We start from the raw sequence: 22725 nt of genomic DNA on the forward strand, positions 1-22725 counted from the left end.
ATGTACATATACACACAAAACGTCACAAATGCTTTTAACTTTACTAATATAAATTCAATATGATAATGCGGCAAATGGATAATACGTCTCATAGATAATAATATCTTATGTGTTGTCCCCTTTGTTAGTCAACATTTCTTTACCTTAAGTGCCACAAAAATCGATGCCACTAGAGAATGCTTTTATGGTTTCAATAAACCCGTATATATTTTATTCTTATGATTAACATTTCTTTATGCATAATAAGACATATACTCAAGGTTAATAACAGGATAAACCAGATGCCCCTAGTCTTTACTGAAGGTTTGCACAATACATTGAGATTTTCAATAGATATATGTAGTCAACTTGATAATAATGCATTCAGAATCACTTTATTGAATGTATAAGAGTTTTATATATATATATATATATATATATATATATATATATATATATATCATAATGTTACTAAATGTAACAAACACAGATGTAAATTTTAGACTCTGATGCTTTTAAACTCATGTTAATGACATGTTATTCAAAAACACAAAGGCAAAGGCCTTTAGTTAATGGATCTACAACCATATCATCTATGAAAATATGCTTTATTGTAACATTACCATTATGTATCGTTTTTTTATGGAAAAAAAGTTAACCGCTATATGTATAGACCCCTTAAGATATTTGTTGTTGTTAATAAATAACACTATTGAGTCATTGTCTCAGTACAATTGTATAAGTCTATCCATAAAGTCAAATAAAGTTAATTCCCTACGAGGTTTCAGAGCCAAGTAACCTGAGTAATAATAAAAAAAGATGCTACAAAATCTACTTACATGATAAAGGATTATATAAATTTCTATTTACCACACCTCATGTTAATATAAAGATGTATTTCGTTGTCGACTTCATGTTGTTGTAATAGCCAGTAAATTTGCATACGGATACCCTACTAGCTATAAGATTTGAAAATGTTCGTAAATTAACATATAATCTTTTGTTATCTTTAAGTACCTCAAAACCTCCTTGGTGGTAACCTAGTGGTTGTGTCTTAGATTTAACTAATATTTGTGTAGAAGTCCTATTAGAAAAGCGATGTTTGATTTCGTGCAAATTTAAGCATACATGATACTTTCTAGTGCACTAAGACAAAGGACATTGTGACAATTGTTCAAATGGGTTTTCTCAATGTTTGAATGAGGACATTGTGACAAATTCAGTTCATAATCCTTAATGATAGGCGTAATTTTTGGCTTACAGTGTTGTATTCTAAATCTTTTTAAAATACGACCTGCATATATCCTCTGAGAAAAATTTAATATATAGTGAGAACAATTCTTACGAATCTCAATACCAATGACAAAAGACGCATCATTAAGGTCCTCCATGTCAAAAATTTTCGATAATATTTGCTTTGTCTCATTCAGTATTTTAAGATCACTACTTGCAAGCAAGATATTATATGCGTAGAGTATGAGGAAAACAAATTTTCTTCCACTAACCTTACAGCATATACATTGATTTACTTTGTTCTTAATAAATTTGAACGAAGTGACAACACTATTAAACTTTAATAATCATTGTCTAAAAACTTGCTTGAGGTCATAAAAAAACTTTTTAGTTCACACACAAGCTTATTTAAATTATTTACTGCAAAGCCTTCGGGTCGCATCATAAAGATTTTTTTAATCTCCGTCTAAAAGGCAAGTTTAACATCCATCTAGCGTAACATCATATTAAAATGAGCTACTGATGCTATGTTAACTCTAAAAGAATTTTTAAAAGAGATTAGAAGAAATGTTTTTTCGCAGTCATTTTCTTCTTTTTGAGTGAAACACTTGGCTACCATTTTAGCTTTAAACTCCTCAATATTTTTTTGGAGACCCTTTTAGTTTTATAGATCCATTTGCAATCGATGAGCTCATGACCTTGAGGCAACTCAACAATTTCCCAAACACTATTATGTTTTAAAGATTGTATCTTGTCTTTTATCTCATTTAACCACATATGTAATTGAGAACAAGAAACAACGCTTGTATAAGTCACTAGATCAATCATGCAGCATATATCATAATCATGCTCTCGTCGAGAGACTATATAGTTTGTTGGTATAATTGATTGTCTCTCTTTAACATATCTCTCGAGTGAAACTACAATCACTTCACTTTGCACATAAGAGGTGTGAGATCCCTCATCAAGAACCATCTTAATAGCAGTATCCTGAACCTCAACAAGCTTCGTTTGTGATGTAGGTGTCTATATAGGCAAAAACAAAGACGTAGTGGTCTTCACCATACTATTATCCTTAGTAGTTTGAGAGTAGCTATCCTTTACGGCTACGTTGAATTCCAGAAACTTATTATCTGTAATTCCACAATTCTTATACCTTCATTGGGGTTATAAAATTGATACCGATTCAAATGATCTAGGTAAGATACGAAATAATACCGAGTGATTTTAGATTTCAACTTACTTAATGTTGGCTTATATAACCTCACATCTGTAGGACATCCCCAATCTTAAGATGATTTAAGTTAGATTTACATCCATTCCATAACTCAAAAAATTAATGAAACAACTTTGGTAGAACCACGGTTGTGTATGTGAAAGGCTGCAATCAAAGCATCACTTGATAGAATATTAGGTAAATTAATCCTATTAATCATACTCATCATCAAATCCATTAGGGTGTGTTTGCGCCTTTCGGCCACATCATTATGTTCAAGAATTCCAAATATAATAAACTGAGCTACCATCCAATAATTCTTCAAGTATTTAGTAAATGGCTCTTTAAGCTATCCATCATTGCCATGTCTACCAAAATATTCACTACCATGGCCAATCTGACAACCTTTATGATTTTTTCTAACTATTTCTTGATTTTAATCCCCCCCCAAAATGAACTTATCAAAAGATTCAGACTTTTCCTTAATCAAGCACAAAAAAAATAATAATCAATGAATGTATTGAAATAAAAATTTCTACACAACGTTACCTTTTAGGGTTCACTAAAATCATTATGAATGGCATCCAACAAGTCAAAACTTCAGACTGCAGCTTTTTTTCCTTAGTTATCCTACCTCTACAATTGTCTGTGCAATGCATGGGACTAGTCCTTAGGCAGAGATCTTTTGAAAAAAACATTTTCAGCCTTATAAGCGATATATATTGTTGGGAGATAAACATAATTTGTACAATTTATTGGACAAATTGCAACACCCAACCTTTTTTGAATTAAAAAAATATAAATACCATTACTCTTTATTTCAAAAGAGTAGTCACACATGTTCAAACAAGATATGAGAACTAAATTTCGTCTAAATGAAGGTACATAAAAAGTGTTTCTTAACATCAAACTAAAACCAAAATCTAGAATTAAAATTACATTTTCCACGAATTCAATGTCAATCTTAATGTTGTTTCCCACAATGAACTTTAATTCATCATGATTTGGCTTCCTTCGGTTTATGAATACTAAAGAATAATTAATTATAGGCTCACGCTTGGACAACCAAGTTTTAAGAGATTTGTTGCAGTTTATCTTTAGGTGACCTTTCTTTTTAAAAAGAAGTAACGATCACTAATTATTCTTGAAGGATTTTTTTCGTAAGACCAAACTACTGATCACTAATTATGAATTCCTTTATGAGTATGATTTTTAGACTTCAAATCTACCATCTTTAAGATGTAATCCCTAACCCCATTAGAACCATCATATTTTATGTTGAAGAGTCCTTGCAAATGTGTCCAAATCTTGACATTAGACAAAACACAATTTCAAGCCACTAAGGTTTCCATCATCTTTTTAGTAGTGTAGTTAGCTAGTAAACCACTTCTCAAGTGTTATTGAATGGATCGCTTCATAAATAATAATCAAATCTGATTTTTTCAAGCAACAAAATGTGCTTTCTGAAATTTTATACCATCAGCGGTGTGATCTACCAACTTATCATTTATAAAAGCAATTTGAATATCTGCCAACTCCATCCTAAATAGAAAATTCTCTTTCCACAACTTAAATTTGAACTAGTAAGAGCCTAAATAGTTATAGAGTTATCGTTTATAGATAAGGTGACTAAAATTAATTGGCATTATGTGAGTACTATGTAATTTTAAAAAAAAATCAGTACATATTCAGAGAGTTATATATATCCTCATATAAAACCTTTGGACATAATATATAACATATAATTGTATACTCTCCTTATGACAATAGCCATGAGAATATATTTCAACTTTTGTGAATTCACCACCTTTGAATGTATGAACCATTATGATAAGTCACTTCTCAACTGTATGTTGTTTATGTATCCCTCCATAAACCAATATATAATCACTTCATTTGAGAATATGATCGCACATTAAAACATGAGACATCCCACTATAATATGAGATTGATATTTCTCAAATTCAATCAAGTGTGCCACTTTAGCAGTCACAACTCGATTGAATCCTTGAAACTCTCTCATACTGGAGATATAAACTTTATATCTCATATTTACCTAATATGTGTGATTTTAAACTTGATGACAATGGCAATTTGTCACTAAAATTACATGTCATGCCAATTACATTGTTCCATTCATTGATATACATTGAACCTTATACATGCTATCAATGAATTAATCTCTACACATTTTTTATGTGATGATATTCATGTGAGCTAACACCTGTATTTTCAAAATTGTAGAAATATATGGAAAAACACCCTAAAAATATGAATGTTTAGGGTTTTGTATATATTTTCACATCCATAAAATCCCTAGCGCATGCCAGGCACGTGTTGTTGTTGCCCCACACATGAGAAAACATGGGTGGGAGTGCATGGTGACACGTCTTCGACGTGCGCCAACTCCCAATGGTGCATGGCTGTGCGTGCGACTAGGGGTGAGCGTGGTTCCCGGGTAGAACCGGGAACTGGAGAACCAAACCGCAGGTTCCGGTTCGGTTCCAGGTTCCAAGGAGGGAGGTTCTGGTTCCCGGTTCCCAGAACCGGAACCGTTCGGTTCGGGAATCGGAACCGAATCGGAACCGCAAAACCCTAATTGGTTTTCACTTCTGTTATTCCCCTCTCTTCTTGCGACTTCCCTCAGTTTCACTTTCAGAGTTCGTTCACTCTCTTCTCCTGGTCCACTCCAGCGTCTCGACTCCCTCGACCTCGACTCAGGCTCGACGACGGCGAGAGAATGGATCGGGAGTGGGGTTCGAAGCCCGGGAGCGGGGGCGCCGCCTCCGCCTAGAACGAAGCCATTGACCGCCGCGAGCGCCTCCGTTGCCGCGCCCTCGAGACCATCGATCTCGCCAAGGACCCCTACTTCATGCACAACCACCTTGGCAGTTCAGACTTCCCCTTCCTTTTCCCCTCGCAATCGATCCCCCACTGGGCTTTCGCGTCAATTTGATGTTTTTACGGGCCGACGGCGGCACCGGCTTGTTTCGGTGGTTGCAGTTATGAGTGTAAGCTTTGTTTGACGCTGCACAACAACGAGGGGAACTACTTGGCGCACACGCAGGGGAAGAGGCATCAGACCAACTTGGCGAAGAGAGCGGCTTGCGAGGCGAATGATGCGCCTGCTCAGCCTCAGCCCAATAAGCAGAAGGTTAATGTTCGCAAGACGGGTGAGTTTTATGTTCTTCCGGCTTCTCCTTGGGAATTGGGATTTCTGTGGAATCCGCTTTAGGGTCTAGATTGGTTATGTTGCGTGGAGATTGATATTGTTCGTGCTGCTTAGTGAGAGCTGTGGTTGAATTATGGGAAGTGTTGCGCAACTGTTGACGAATTGTTGGGCACCTTCTCTCTATCGTGGCTAATGTTGGGCTGTGGAGAGAATCTTTTGTGCTGATATTTGGGGGGACTTTTGAATGAGGATTCGACTGTACTACGTGGGATAGTGTAGTTTCTTCATGCTGTTTGATATTGATCACATTGGCGGCAATCTATCAACACAACATGAAAATTTTGCTTGTTTTTTTGTTGGCTCTGCTTGTTTCTTTGAAAATGATTGTTAAAAAAGCGCGTTCATCTTATTATGGTGTTTGAGGCTGGAAAGTTAGTTGGTCTAAGTGAAAAACTTTTCATCAAGAGGAAAAGCCACACCCAAAGATGAGGAAAATGACTTCAGATTTTAAAATCTCGGAAATTGTTTTTCACTTTCACCATCATAGAAAAGTTCATCATCTCTCTTCTTTTCTCTGAAACATGCACTGACATCATCCTCCCTTTACCAGAATTCATAAAGCCACCATTTCATTTAAATGAGGTGAGACAATGTCTAACCTCTCTATTTAAGAAAGGCAATATTCCATTGTTGTCTTCTTTTAGCTGAATTAATCTTTTTATATGCACTTGATGTGAGTTGGGCATCACTTTTAGAATAGTGAGCAACGCTTTAATAAAAGTTGGATAACTGTGGTAGTATCTTCAGACAAATGTCTTCCTTCTGCAATTTCTGTCTATACAAATTTGTAGGCAAGCTTGATAAGTTGAGTTTTTCAGTTGACTGGAAAGAGTAAAGTTTTGTGGAAAAGAAAGGAAATGAAGCACATCTGGCCTCCTCCTTAACCGTGGGTGATTGCTATTTTGTTTCTTCCATAATAGATGATTGCTATTTGAGGAGTGTGTTGGATAATTAGGAGAATATTTTCATTGACATGAAAAGGCTTTAAAACAAAGATCATCTTACTAGACAGTGCCATAATCTATATTGGACCATGTTTTGAAACTTTTCAAACACAAGGGGTTACTGCTACTGCTTTTAGAATTCTCAAGTTACTATTTAGGAAAGGAGATAATGAGCAAACTTGGGGTCTTACAATGAAATCAATCATAAAAGCTAAAGGTTTTGCTACAGCATAACTCAAATCAATTGAAGTGCCCGTTCGGTGATGAGTTGCAGTATCTATTATTTGGTGATGTTGTTGGCTTTCATATGTATCGCAATCAGTGGAAGATGTTTGTAAAGGCATGTTATCATGCCACCTCACTTAGGATAGAATGAAGTTGAGCAGCTTGCTTGTTCAATCGACATGAATAATGTGGCTTAGTTCATATTATTTGTAGAGCCTTCTTTTTCTACTAGTAAAGGTGAAAACATAATTGAGCGTTTTTTTCAGGGCCAAGAGTCCATCAACATCAACTATAACCATTCTAGGAACTCAAAAGTATCTCCTTTTGAGTGCCAATAAAAACAACAATTGTTTTTTTGATAGTTTTACAATTAGCTACTACTTTTTCCTTTAATGTTAATCCACTAAACCTCATTTATTTGAACTTCTCTGTAGTTGCAAAGTTGGATTAGAAGTGGGTTAAAATATTTTTCCATTTCTCGCGCATCAGTTGACTGGGGTATTCAAATGCCTAACCATCTCAATCCTTTGCTTAAGCTTCAACAAGAACTTATCATTGTCTTCCTCAGTTGTCTTCAGCAACCTCTCCAACAAGTTGCTCTTCTCTGTCAACCCGAGATTCCCGATATTAACCTCTGTTATCTTGCCATCTTCTTCGGCAAGAATGCCCTGCCGAATACGCAAGTATGTTGGGAGCTTTTCAAGTGCAGCCCTCACTATCAACTGTCGGTGGTGAAAAGGCTGAAGGAAGTGGTGGCGGAGAAACGAGAGTTTGAGCAGCAGATGGAGAACGTGCAGAGGGTAGGACAACATCTGAATGTCATTCCACTTCGTGCATATTACTACTCAAAAGATGAGAAGCTCCTTATATATGACTATATAACAGGAGGCAACTTCTCCTTGCTGTTGCATGGTATGTTTCACCTAGTCAATTTTGTATATTATTTAGACAATTTTCCTAACCAAGGGATCCTCATTTTGCTAATCATTTATGTAAATATGTACCATGTTCATTATCGTTTTTTTAAACTAAAAATAAAAAAAAAGAGAAAAAAGAACTATTGGAACTTGGAACCAACCCCGGAACCTATGACAGGGTAGGTTCCAGGTTCTTGATTTTGACGGGTAGGTTTCAGGTTCCAAAAAATTAGGAACCTGTACCTGCGGATAGGTTCCATGTTCCAGGTTCCAGGCGGAACCTGTAAGGAACCGGGAACCGCTCACCCCTACGTGCGACCTTCCTAAAGGTGCGCCACCTACTAATTTGCTCGTCTTGACAAGCTCTTTCCTTTTATTTAATCAAAATTGATTTTTGCTACACGAAAAAATTACAAGAAAGGACAAAACTATATGTTTGAGTTCTAGTCTATGGACGCTCTGATACCACATATAAGTTGCAAAAGCGTAATCCAACGATCTCCATAACTAGAAATAAGAATACATATAATTGAGTAGAGAAATTACAAAACTTGTTTTGGAATCCATTTTTTTTTTTTATGCGGAATGCCCTCTGTATTACTAGCTCAATGAGGCCCTTCTCACCTTTAGCGTTTCGGTAAATACTCCTTATGTAATGATAATTGTGTGTCATAATTAAAGAAGAAATTTGAGCACTATTAATAGAGTTTTCAGTCAATTTTTCTCATTACGGGTCAGGCTTAACTCAGTTCATATTAGTCATCCCCATATTTAACTAATCAAAAGACTTTCTATCACTTTATTAGATCAATACTATAAAACGGTAAATTATAATATCAATTAATATAATCAACGTCATAAAAAATTTTATTGAAAAACTCATCTTAAGTTTGGTAAATGTTGAGATATGACATGGATATTGGGATGAGCGCATCCCGATGCCCACCTTGCCAGTAACCTCCTACAGACCACAGCTATGAAAGCCACGGTCACCACGTCAAGCTGCGACATAGCCTGGTGGTATCCCCCTAAATCTAGAACAGTGACCATTAACGAGGTGGTTGCACTCCTAACCATGGTGGCTGTGCTCGTTGAAGGACGACGACTCAACAAGGCGACTAATGCAGATCAACGCCGGCAACAATGAGGATCAAATATCAATCAATTCCTTCCACTTCTTGTTTAAGAATAAATTCTGAGATGGAACTCCGAGTCTACCTTCTTTTTTGCAGAATTGCAATGGGCACTTATTTTCCTGTACTTCCTCGTATTCATATGATCGGGGATTTCATTTTTTAGCTTTAACGTTTTCCCCCCTTGCATGTTTTCTGATATCATAACGTAATTCATCCTGTCGCAAATCTAACTGGAAATAGTAGTGGTCCATTAAATTTCACCAGAAAGAAGAAGCTTTCACACCGTTAACAAACAGTTCGAAAGAAAGAAGAAACTAAAGATCATAGAAAAATAACACAAATGTTAAAGAAAACAAACACTCCCGTATTTCGTCCCGATCGATACTTAACAATAGCAACAAGAACCCTATTAGTCGATTCTAGTGCCCAGAGCACCAACCACTAAAAGAAACTTGCAGTTCGATAAGACCTTGATTATTTTCTTAAGAATCAAATTAAGAAAAAAATCACAAAGGATTTGCATAATCGCAGTCAAAACTACGTTGAGGGTCTGCTGTCGAAGTGAACCACGTTAGCACGTCACTGGATAGACGAGATCTAGGGCTTGGTCGACCTCAAATTTGAGATCCAAGGATCGACCTTCCCGGTCTAGCTCGCAATCGATGGCGACTGCGGCCTGCTCAGAAAGAATCAATGGTGACGGGCTGTTGTGGAGGCGACGACGATCGGTTATCATGTGGTGGTTCTCAAACAGTGGCCAAGATGCTCACGTTGGAGGTGGTGACGGGTGTCCTCTTTACCCTTGGTCGTCAGAACACAATCGGCTGATTAGACGACAATCAGTGATTGTTAAAGGTGATGACGATCGTGCGGTGGTGATTCCTGTGCAGACTAGCAAAGCACTATCCCAATGGTTGTTTTTTTTTTTTTTTTGTTAACTAAGGAACCGTCGGAGATAATCCTTCGGAAATCACACGACCTTCCAGTGCCCGGTAGTACCGTGGGGCCTCGCTGCAAGCTGCTATTTAGACGTAAATCCCGGGAGAGGCTCCCAATGGTTGCTTCATCCCTCCATCATTGGAAAAAAAGGGTTTGTTAAGTTATTTGAAGATTTTTGTTGTCCAATTTGGATTTATCCCCTTCCCTTCCCAAATTTCTTATCCAATATTTTATCCAAGTATATTCAAATTTATCCGATCTAGGAATATTGCCAAACAATAAGATAATTTTGGACTCAAATTCGGACCATGACATGCAGCATAAGGATTTAAGAAACCTTTGGGAGAGAAAGAGAGGAGAGAGTAAATTTGAGGTCTTAAAAAATTGATAGGATTCATGATCAGCCATCCTGATGTTGACTTTTGTGGTAAAATTGTTTTTTGCAGATCTGATTTCAGTTGGTGATGATTGAAAAATGTCTCAAATCTCTTTCTGGACTAAATCCAAAAGTTATAGACCGCACTTTTGGAATGCTCATCTTGGTACGTTCAAATGAAACTTTTTTAACCATGATACTGTTGGAAGATATGATTTAGTAGATTGTATCAATAGGGAATCAAGTTTATTTTAGGATTAGAAAGATAGGAAAAGATAGAAGAATACTTATTTTCATTTTATTGATTCTTTCTTTGTAATTAAATACATAGTATGTATAGAAACTACAATCAATAGAGTGAAATCAAATTTTCCTCTACGCCTTCTATTTTCCTACGACTCCAGGAACCTTCTTCTTCTTTATCTCATTTTGTGACATGGTATCAGAGCCTTCTATGGTTCTGACTTGAATTTTTTGCTTCCGCTTTGATTACCTCACAAGGAACTCCAATTTCCAGAAAAGCGTTGCCGTAATCAAAGCTTTGATTGCCTAAGAGAGGAACCTCATCTACAAAAGGAGTTGCCGAAGGAATCAATTTTCTATTTACTATGACGAAGCCGCAAGATCTTACCTCAACTCCAGTCGATCAATCTGCGGGAGAAGCATCGTTGCAAACCTCGGGCGACCAAGATTCATCCGTTGTGATTCCTGCATTAGAACAACAACAAAGCCAGATCCAGGCTCAACCTCAACACGTGCAGTGGCAGCTTCAGGCTCAGGCTAATCTGGGGTAGCCCTTCACGGGCTACCCTTACCAATGGATGTTGTATATATGGTACCACGGGCCAGGCCCTAATGCATCATCGCCTGGCTACTAGAGCAGCGCGCGAGCCGATGGAGGCCCACCAACCAACGATGGGGCAAGCCCAACCATCGGCCTGGAGCAGATGGGCGGGTTGACTGGATCGAGTATGGGAACGAATCCCTACCCGGGATTTCACAATGTGGGTCACGGATTTGGGTTGAGCGGTTTAGGTTAGGGCACAAATCCCTACTCGAATCCTGCACCCGGTTTCTTTCCATATCAAATCCTCGTTGCCAGTGGCCGGCCAGAACCCGACGACCCTCTTTACACAACAAACGGCGATGGACTGGAGCTAAAAATAATTAGTCAGCAGCTAACGGGTGCCGACAACTATTCAAGCTTGTTGCGTGAATTCCGGCGGGCACTAGTAACGAAGGATAAGGAGGTTTTCATCGACGGGACGTTCCCAATTCCATCTGACGAGCGAATGGCGCGGCTTTGGAGGAGATGCAACCAATTGGTCAGGACCTGGATTGGAAATTGCATCGCACCCAAAGTCGTGGCTGGACTTCCCCTGACAGAGGACTCGAAGAAAATGTGGGAAAACATAAAAGAGATGTATGGAAAACTCGATCAAGTTAAAATTTTTTCACTCACACAACATATCTCAGATTTGAAATAGGGGAACATGACCGCCGCGACGGCATACAACAATCTTTCGGCTTTGTGGAACGAATTAGAAGCAGCCGAGGAAAAATTTGACCGGCCCGACCACATCTAGCAGCAATATAAGAACATGCGAGAAATGGAGAAGGTGACGAGGTTTCTCCTCATCCTCAACGAAACTTACCTGTCGTTTCGTTCTCAAATATTGACCATGGAACCCATGCCAAGTCTCGGCCGTATCTACCAACTCGCCATACAGGAGGAGAGCCAACAGAGGGTGGCGGACCATGGCAAGGGAGGAGACGGAATGGTCCTGGCGGCAAGGAGCCAGTTCCACTCCTTGTAGAAGAGCATGGGCAGAGGAAAAGAGGCGGATCTAGGGTTCTTTGAGAATCACGAAAACCCTAGGTTTTTGAAGAAGACAGGCTCACACTTCTTCCTGGGATTGACTGGATCCGACGGCTCGCGCAGCATCAATCTCGCTGGATCGGATGGCTCATGATCAGCAAGCTTCTATGGGCTGGATGGCCCACGCGGCAATTCTTTTGCTGGATCCGACGGTCCATATGGCCCAATTTTGGCCCAAGCTCTTCAGCCCATGATCAGGCCTTCATTAGCTGCAAAAAATAATGGGCCAAAAGAGAAAGGTAAAATGTATTGTGATTATTGTAAACGCCCGCACCATACAATTGAAAACTGCTGGAAATTGCATGGAAAACCGGGAGAAAAAGAAAAAAGGAAAGTTTTCCTCAGTTTTTCAGGTATTGGGTCAACCAATGGGAAAATCAATTACCCATGAACAATATCACGAGCTGATGGAAGCATTGAGGAAATTGGATGCTTCTGATAAGGGTAGAAGCTTCACGGGTACATCTTACTGTTTGATAAACTCAATTTCGAAGAATGCATGGATTATTGATTCGGGTGCTAGTGACCACATAGTCTGTGATAAGGTTTTCCTTTCCAATATTACGAAATTATCTTTCCCCATATAAGTACAACTTCCGAATGGAAATACCACTAAAGTCACCATGACTGGCATTGTGAATCTTAGTTCCCTCATTACTCTTCGAAATGTGCTTTATGTTCTTGATTTCCACTTCAATCTCATATCAGTTGCTCAAGCTTGTAAAAAAAATTCATGTCACATCCTTTTCCACTCTGATAAATGTTTCTTTCAGGCCCTTTCGACTGACAAACTGATGGGCTTGGGTAGAGTCAATCAAGGACTGTATTTTTGGATGGAATTTCCGCATTTTTTTAAATTACCTCCTGTTGAACTCAATAAATCATTGTGTAATGCTACTGCCAGTGATTTGAATTTTCTTAATCATAAAAGATTGGGTCATACTGCATCATTTCCTTATCTAGAGTGTCCCATTTGTCTCATGGAAAAACAAACACGTGCTCCTTTCTAAAATAGCACTTCCTGAGCAGATGACATTTTTTTCTCTCATCCATGCTGATGTTTGGGGGCCCTATCATACTTTGAGTCATGATGAGTCTCGGTTCTTTCTCACAATCATAGATGATTATTCTCGTGCAACCTGGATTTTTCTCATGCAATCCAAAGATCGGGTCTTTTCTCATCTAAAGACCTTCCTTTCCTCGTCTAAAACTCAATTTGGAAAAACAATCCGTTGGATACACACTAATAATGGAAGAGAGTTTTTCAATGCTGAATGTGCTTCTTTATTTTCCCTAAATGGAATCTTGCATGAGAGTTCCTGCACCTATACACCACAACAAAATGGAGTTGTTGAGAGAAAGCACCGTCATCTCTTAGAAGTAGAACGTGCCCTTAAATTCCAGGCTTCTATTCCCGAAAATTTTTGGGGAGATTGTGTGGTCATAGCAGCATATCTGATCAATCGCATGCCGTCACGCATTCTAAAAGAGAAGGCCCATTTTGAGCTATTATATGGAAGGAAACCAGATCTGAGTCATCTCAGAGTTTTTGGGTGTCTTTGGTATGTGACTACAATAGGGCCTAGAGAGAAGATGACACCTCATGCCAGACGATGCATATTCATGGGCTATCCAACCTTACAAAAGGGATATCGGCTTTACGCACCATCTACAGGGGATTTTTTTTGTAAGCAGGGATGTTGTCTTTCATGAAGATATTTTTCCTTTCTCAAATTTCACTTCCTTATCTGAAGATAAGAAGACAACGAATAAGCAATTCTTATTGGAAGAGGATTTATATTATGGAAGAACATTTATTATTACTTCTCCTCCAAGACCAACTGGTTTATTGCCTCCAATGCCTATTGAGAATCCTATCGGTGATCCCATTGAAACGCCTCCTGTAGGAGAGCTAGCACAGTTGAGGGATCTTTTAGAAGCAAGCCCTACTGAAGAATCATCCTTGATACAACATGAGCCACCGCGGCGTTCTGGTCGAGCTACTCGTCCACCTACTTGGACGAAAAATTATGTATGTGGTTCTTCAAGATCATCAGGTACTCGTTACCCTATCTCGTCTTATATTTCATTTGATAAGTTATCGCCAGAACATCTATGTTGTATAAGCCGTATTTCTGAAGAACAAGAACCTTCTAGTTATATTGAGGCAAGAAATGATTCTCGTTGGCAAAATGCCATGGAGTCTGAATTACATGCCTCGATAGAGAATCATACTTGGGATGTTGTATCATTACCTGCTCATCGCAAACCAATTGGCTGTAAGTGGGTATATAAGATTAAATACAGAGCAGATGGCTCTGTAGAAAGGTACAAAGCCTGGTTGGTGGCCAAAGGCTTCACACAATAAGAAGGTTTCGACTATCATGAAACATTTTCGTCTGTAGCAAAGGATCTCACAGTTCGTTCTTTTTTATCTGTTGCTGCCTTTCGTGACTGGTCACTGCATCAAATGGATGTCCATAATGCCTTCTTGCATGGTGATTTGGACGAAGAAATATATATGGAGTTTCCACCAGGATTACGGAGACAGGGGGAGTCTAAGGTATGTCGTCTCCGCCAATCTTTTTATGGACTAAAGCAAGCCTCTCGAAAATGGTACGCCAAGTTCACTAATGCACTTATGGCCACTGGGTTCAAACAGTCCAAATATGACTATGCTTTATTCACTTGGACAAAAGGTATGTCATCTATTTATTTGATGATCTATGTTGATGACATACTTATAATGGGAAATGATGATTCTGCTGTGAAGAAACTTAAAGAGTATATGCATTCCACTTTTCATATCAAAGATTAGGGCCACCTAAGTATTTTCTCGGAATTGAGATAGCTCGTTCAGATCAAAGAATCTCATTAAGCCAGTGGAAATTCGTAATGGAGATCATATCAGAAGCAGGATTGTTGGGCTGTAGACCACCAGTTATTCCTATCGAGCAAAATGCCAAGCTGACTTCTATCGACTATGATACTGGCATATCTTCTCTTTCTGATGATCCATTGTTAAAAGATCCCTCGGGATATTAGAGACTCGTAGGGAAACTAATACATCTCACCATGACTAGGCCAGACATCTGCTATGCAGTACAGACTCTTAGTCAATTTATGCACAGTCCGAAACAATCTCACATGAATGCAGCCTTGAAAATTGTGAGATACTTGAAGACATGTCCAGGCTTAGGGATACTCCTTTCTCGGAAGTGCAACATGGAAATGACGGCCTATTGCGATGCGGACTATGCCACATGTCCTATGAGCAGGAGATCTATCACTGGCTTCTGTATCAAATTCGGGGAATCATTACTTTAATGGAAGACAAATAAGCAGTCTACTATATCCTTTTCTTCAGCTAAAGCTGAATATCGATCTATGGCCAAGACTGTTTGTGAAAGAGTCTGGTTAAAGGGTTTACTTCTGGATCTCGGGGCATAAGTTAAAGGACCGACTTTACTCTTTTGTGACAATGATTCAGCACTCAAACTTGCAGCAAATCCTATACTACATGAGAGGACAAAGCATATAGAAGTCGATTGTCACTTTACTCAAGAAAAGATTCAAGAAGGAGTTGTCGAGACAAGAGGGATCAGAACCTCGGAGCAACCCGCGGATATATTCACTAAATCTCTTTGTCAAAGACAACATACATATCTTCTAAATAAGCTTGGCGTTTGGGACATATACAAGCCACCAGCTTGAGGGGGAGTGTTGGAAGATATGATTTAGTAGATTTTATCGATAGGGAATCAAATTTATTTTATGATTAGAAAGATAGGAAAAGATATGAAAAGATAGGAGAATACTTATTTTCCTTTTATTGATTCTTTCTTTGTAATTAAATATATAGTCTGTACAGAAACTACAATCAATAGAGTGAAAACAATTTTTCCTCTACGCCTTCTATTTTGCTACGACTCCACGAACCTTCTTCTTCTTTATCTCCTTTTGTGACAGATACCACTAGCAAATACGATTCGAATTATCATTTGGTTGATTGCCAACGTAATATACTTCTTACAGATTCATCGTGGAATGAGTAACATATATATTTGTAGTTAATTTTTTCTAATCAATTTCTTTTATATGATGATCATAATACGTGACTTATCATTTACAAAAGTGGTCGATCTAATAAAAATCCATACAATTACTGTCAAACGATGAGAAACTTGAAATTATTTATAACAAACCTATGGAAGTAATTCTAATACATCAATTATTTATTGACATTAGAAGCATTTAATGGCGCAGAACAATATTTTGGAAATATGGACTTTTCTTATGGTTGAGAAACACGACTTTATTATCGTATCTATCGACAAATACAATACACGGCTCACATTTCCTCTAAGCTAAACCTACTTGGTGATCTAGTGTCAACACCTGGTTGTTAACAAGAAACTTCGAGCCTGACTTTGATTTGGAAATTTAGAAGTTAAGAAAATTCAGCGGGCGGTTTGAGAAATTTATAAATCTAGAAGGGCCATACTTTCCTCCATTTTTGATAGAAGGAAATTTTGTCAAATCATGCATCTGACCGGTGGATTACGAATTATGGATACCAACGACATACAAAAATTAACCAAATATAAATATAGGCGATGTCCATATTTATAACTCATCAGTCGAAAGATGGATTAGATTCCAATGCACTTTTATGATGGGTGACATCAACCATATTGTATAATCTTTTTGCATGGATTTTCAAAATGGCCCGAGCTACATAAAACCTTGTATGCACTTCTATCTTTATATCATACCTTTGTTCTCTGTGTTTATTTGCTTGTATCAGCATATTTTAATCTAACGATAAATATTAGTCCGTTTTATGTGATTAAATATCGAGACCTTCAAATACCCCACTAATCACACGGACTCTGAGAAATCCAGATGAACGGCTCAAGCACGAGTAAAATGAGGAACCAAACTTGAGTTGCGCATCGCGTATTGTGCACTTGTAGGGAAAGGTAATGCCGGTGCATGACCATTAAGCTAACCGTTTTGAGGGTGAGTTTGGGAACGTCTCGACGAAGACTAGTACTTCAAAATTGTTTATTGGCGAATAAAAATGCCGATGCTTCATACATTTACAAGAACAGCATATAAGGGAAACTAAGGGTGTGTTTGGCAAAATGTGTTTCTGTTCCCCGAACACAAATTTTTGTTCTTTTGTTCCGCGGAAAAAAAAAAAATAAACGCATTTGTTTACACTTTTGTTCTCGGGAACAAAACAAGAAGTAGAAAAAACTTGTTTTGTTTCTTGTTTTGTTTTCGGGAACACTTCTGAAAGCACATTTTTTTCTTCTCATATTTCTTCTTTTTTATTTTATTCAATTTGGCCGGTCGCCGGCCTAGAGCATCGCCAGCCCCCGGCAAGGCTTGGCCTCACCTTGGTTGGGCGAGCTCAAGCTCGCGTAGATCCGGCGAGGCCATGCTCGCCCAGCCACCGACGAGGCTCAACCTCGCCCGGGCAGCGAGAGGTCGGCCGGCAAGGCTCGGTCTCGTCGGGCCATTGTTGGGTGACGCCTACTTGGCGGTGGCCTGGCAAGGTCGCCGTTGGCTGGCGAGGGGCGACCGAACAAAAGAAAGAAAGAAGAAAAAAAGAAAAATATAATAAAATTATTGAAAAATTAAAAGAAACAAAAAATTATAGAATTTACCAAACGCATTTATGTTCCTGGAGTAGAAATTTTTTGCAGTTACTAAGCGCATTCTTATACTTAGAAATTGTTCTCTGAAAAAGAAACAAAAAAAATTATTTCTATTAAAAAATTGTTCATCGAAACAGAAATATTACTAAATGCGCCCTAAGTTGGCGGCATCGTGATCTCATGCTAGAATAGAGGTATTGTTGAAGCCTGCGTGGTGGCAGGAGGACCAAGCCGCGTCGCGGAGTAGGAGATATCGAAGATGTGTGAGAATCTTCAATAGGAATGTAGCAAAGCGGAAACTTTCCAAAATCACAATTTGTAACGATGATAGTCAAGTCTCTAGAGAGAACCCACGACGGGTCTTACGTCGGAAAAGTCTTTAATAATGTTCAAACCAATCCAGTCAAGCCCTTGGTTGCTAACCAATGCTTGAATCGTTCCAAGATTGATCTTAGCTTCGTACTTTCACCGACATAAATCTAGCAATTCACAGTGATCAAGCATAAGCAAAACATAAATTCCAATTTGCTATAACACAACATAATTGCGAACTAAGGAGGAGGTGGAGGTGATATCTCATGCGAGAATGGAGGTTTCGATGAAGCCCACAAAAGGTGCCTGGAGGACTATGCTCTCACTTAGTTTATCTTTAGATTAAGAGATGCTTAAAGATAATTTTTCCTAAGCACCCAATCAAGAAACACAATAATCAAACCTTAGATTGAAGGATTAGTCTTCTATATTGAAACAACCTAGAAAAGCATCTTCACAGTTAATTCAACCAATGAATTTGACTTATCTGTCCGACCTTAATTGCTGAGAAAGGGACTGGAACTAACCAACCTTGAATGATTCCAACAAGATCAAGCCTTGCATGTTCTCTCCTATAATTAAGCAATTCGAAGCCCGCATCTTTCTCAACATGGCGTTTATCATGTTTGTTCTCTTTCTTTTAGCTTCTGCTTCCCTCGCAAAAGCTCAAGAAACAAGATCAAACATAACACTAAGTTCTTCCCTAAGTCCAACCTCTAACTCCTCTTCTTGGCTCTCACCTTCAGGACTCTATGCCTTCGGGTTCTACCCTCAAGGCCAGGGCTACGCGGTCGGAATTTTCCTAGCCGGGATCCCGCCCAGAACCGTCATCTGGACCGCGAACCGGGACAATCCACCTGTTTCTGCTGGTGCCACCGTGCTCTTCACCAAAGCTGGTCGCCTCATACTGCGATCCTCGCAAGGTGAAGAAACTTCCATCTCTTCAGCAGCTGGGTCAGCCTATTCCGCCTCTATGCTTGATTCGGGCAATTTTGTGCTATACTATCCTAACGGAAGCGTACTATGGGAGAGCTTTGACTACCCAACAGATACGCTTTTGCCGACCCAGCGCCTCCTGGCAGGGCAACAGATAATCTCTAGCATCTCAGCAACGAACCACTCGACCGGACTTTTCCGCCTCAAGATGCAACATGACGGGAATCTGGTTCAGTATCCGGTGAACACTCCGGATACTGCTCCATATGCTTATTACGCAACTTCAGCAGGCGGCTTGGGAGACAATGTCTCGCTCAACTTTGATGTTGACGGTCATTTATTCTTGCTCAACTCCACGCGCTATGTCATAACGCATATAACGTCCGGAAGGTTTCCGACGAACAGTGTGAATTATATCTTTAGGATTGATTCTGATGGCTTGATGAGATTATATTCGTATGATTTGAATCAAAAGGGAAATTGGTCGGTTAAATGGTCGTCTACAGATGATAAATGTAATCCCAAGGGTTTATGCGGCCTAAACAGTTTCTGCGTCGAAAACAACCAACAGGCTAATTGCCTATGTCTTCCTGGATTCGATTTTGTTGAGCTGGGAAATTTGGCGGCGGGCTGCGAGAGGAATTCCACAGTGGAGACTTGCAAGACAGGAGATGCAAGTGCGAGTTACATGATCGAAGCTGTTGATAATACCCAGTGGGAAGATGATTCGTACTCGGTTGTTTCGTCGACAGACAAAGATGGGTGCAAACAGGCCTGTTCGGAGGACTGTAACTGTGAGGCTGCACTCTACAATGGTGGGATTTGCAGGAAACAAAGGCTTCCATTGAGATACGGAAGAATATTGACAACTGATCCGACGAGCGCTCTGATCAAGGTAGGCATCGCGAAACCCATTAACACTAATCAAAACAAGGAGGAGGTAACCCGAATGGATATACTACTTCTTAGCCTTTCGCTCCTCGCTTTTGGATTGGTTATGATGGCTATTTCTATAGTTATAATATGCAAAAACAACATGTGGACGTATCAAAGGATCTGTAATAAGATAGAGGTTAGTTTGGCGAAAGATCAAGCACCTCGACTGTTCACTTATGCAGCGCTCGAGTTAGTCACCGACAGTTTCAAGGAACAGATAGGTAGAGGATCATTTGGAACAGTTTATAAGGGGGTGATTGGCGAGAAGATGGTTGCCGTCAAAAGACTTGATAAGTTGTTGGCTGAAGGGGAAAGAGAGTTTCGGACTGAGGTTGAAGTCATCAGTCGAACCCACCATCGAAACCTAGTCCGCCTCCTCGGGTATTGTATGGAAGGAACGAATAGGCTTTTGGTGTACGAGTACATGAGCAATGGATCGCTTGCGAGCGTACTCTTCAGAAGTCCCGAAAGCCGGCCGTTTTGGGCAGAAAGAATGGAGATAGCACGGGATATAGCCCGAGGAGTGCTATATCTACACGAAGAGTGTGAGACACAAATTATCCACTGCGACATAAAGCCACAGAACATACTCATGGACGAGAACCGTGCCAAGATTTCGGATTTTGGACTTGCAAAGCTCCTAAACGCAGACCAAACCAGAACCTTTACTGGAATTCGTGGGACGAGAGGTTATGTGGCGCCTGAGTGGCACCGAAACCAGCCTGTGACAGTGAAAGCAGACGTTTACAGCTTCGGGATCATGCTGTTGGAGATCATCTGTTGCCGGAGGAACATGGAATTGGACTTTCCGGAGAGGGAAGCCATCTTGGAAGAATGGGTTTGCAAATGCTTTTGGAATGGTGAGATCGGGAAATTGACAGGTGACGAGAAGGTCGATGAGGATGAATTGAAGGCCGCTATCAAGGTTGCGCTTTGGTGCATCTTGGATGACCTGACGCTCCGTCCTACGATGAAAAGAGTTCTATTGATGATGGAAGGAAGTGCCGAAATCCTGATGCCTCCTATTCCTTCATCTTCCATTTGTACCGACTAAGGTTATGTTTAAATTCTCGAGAGATTGATGCATATATGCTGGCGAATAAAAAACTCCTATCTAGCAGTGCTTTTGGGATTGAACCAAGACATGTAGACATTATTTTTGCTCCTTAAATAAAGTACAGATGATGTTTCATTTGTGTGTACAGCATTACTCTATATACCAACATCGGTCACTTGGCCATTCTATACAGAGAATCGACACCACATGCCCGATTTATAGATAGAATGAAACCGACTACAGTGATAGCGAATAATAAGGGTTGTCATTTCAGAGTGCATGCTTCATCCAACTCCCGTTTTATTTTCTCTGTGTTCACAATATTTATCTCCAGACTTCATAATACATGTTGCTTCAGCCAAGAATGCTTTGTTCAAACTTCGAAATGAGGACATATGGCGATGGTTTTCCACGTTCTTTCTGGCCAAGGCTCGTGAGATCAGGATAGGCCAAATGTCTTCATACTGATTTAACTATTAATGTCATCAAAATTTTATTTGAACATCCTCCATTTGTTCGAACATGAAATCTTACTATTATTGCATTTTACCCATCTCTTTTATATCATCCCCGATTGAATGAATTTCTTCTTTTTGAAGAAAAAAGTTTTAGGTACAAAATTGTAAAAGGAACAAAAGTTCAAACACTTGCCGTGTCATTATCTCCTTCATATAATGTGCAGGCTAACTGGGGTATTAGAGAAAGAAGGAGAAATTGAATTATTTAGACCAATCTTCAAAGATTGTTCTTCGAACGGGTTTATCGAGAACTTTACAAAGTAGTCCGAGTCAGTTAAGACTGAAAGAAGAATGGCACCGGAAGAGTGATTTTGACAAGGTAAATAGACTGAAATTGACTTGTGTGGATGCTATTACTTGGCATATCTCGGATGCTATCACGTTTTGCATCTCTGTTCACTTGCCTTGATAGGCTGGTTGCTGAACGAGTCCTCTTGACCAACAGAAACAAATTTGAATTTTCTGCAGCGAATACTCATATACACAGGTTTTAAGATTTCCATTGTTTACAAACCAATACTTCAGAAGGAGAGGTGATATTCGTTGAATCGCCGCAAATTCTTCAGGGGGTTATTTCATGGAACGGATAAGCGACACTATCCAATGGTTGCGTGGACTTTCGGGAGATAAGAGTTTGCATAGGAGATGGATAGTTTTGCAAGTGACTTTTGTTTCAGTTTTTTCAGTGCGCTTTCTTCTGTTCCAATTGAATCGCTTATCCCATACTGCGATTCTACTCACTCACCGTCGTCAACATCAGCACCGAGTGTTTGCAAATGCCCGTCATAATGCAATGAATGCTGTGATAGCGAACACCCGATCACCTAAAACCCAGTTGCATGCGACAAACTGTGACCGACAACGAGCCTAGGGACATCACATCCAGGATTGACTCGCCAATTGCGTTGGAGTTTGCTTCAATCTCTGTCACAACTCGTCCGATGCCATGTTCAGAGGCACCCCAATCTGCAGGGCAGGGAACTAGCAATGAGTCTGGCTGTTTTCTTTTTTTCTTCCTAACACATTTTATTCTAAAGGAATCCAACGAAGCGGAAACTTCCCTAAATCAGAATTTGAGAAAATGAGTCAAATCCTAGATTGAAGATGCTCTACTATTCGAACAACGTAATATCTATAGACCCAAGAGAACTCCCGATGTGTTTTATGTCGGAAAATTAGGGAATGTGTAACTTAGCTTTAACACATTCGTGGACTTGCAACAGT

The 22725-nt window shown here is 39.4% G+C and overlaps 1 protein-coding gene across 1 annotated transcript; it reads left to right on the forward strand.

Moving 5' to 3' along the window:
- The first annotated feature begins 18616 nt into the window (after positions 1-18616).
- LOC104420166 (G-type lectin S-receptor-like serine/threonine-protein kinase LECRK3) lies at positions 18617-21084 on the forward strand. Its single transcript, XM_039302291.1, has one exon. The coding sequence runs from the start codon at positions 18617-18619 to the stop codon at positions 20978-20980; it is 2364 nt and encodes a 787-aa protein (XP_039158225.1). The 3' UTR covers positions 20981-21084.
- Positions 21085-22725: the final 1641 nt, after the last annotated feature.

The sequence above is a fragment of the Eucalyptus grandis genome, chromosome 9 (genome assembly GCF_016545825.1).
Source record: "Eucalyptus grandis isolate ANBG69807.140 chromosome 9, ASM1654582v1, whole genome shotgun sequence".
NCBI classification, from domain to species: Eukaryota; Viridiplantae; Streptophyta; class Magnoliopsida; order Myrtales; family Myrtaceae; genus Eucalyptus; species Eucalyptus grandis.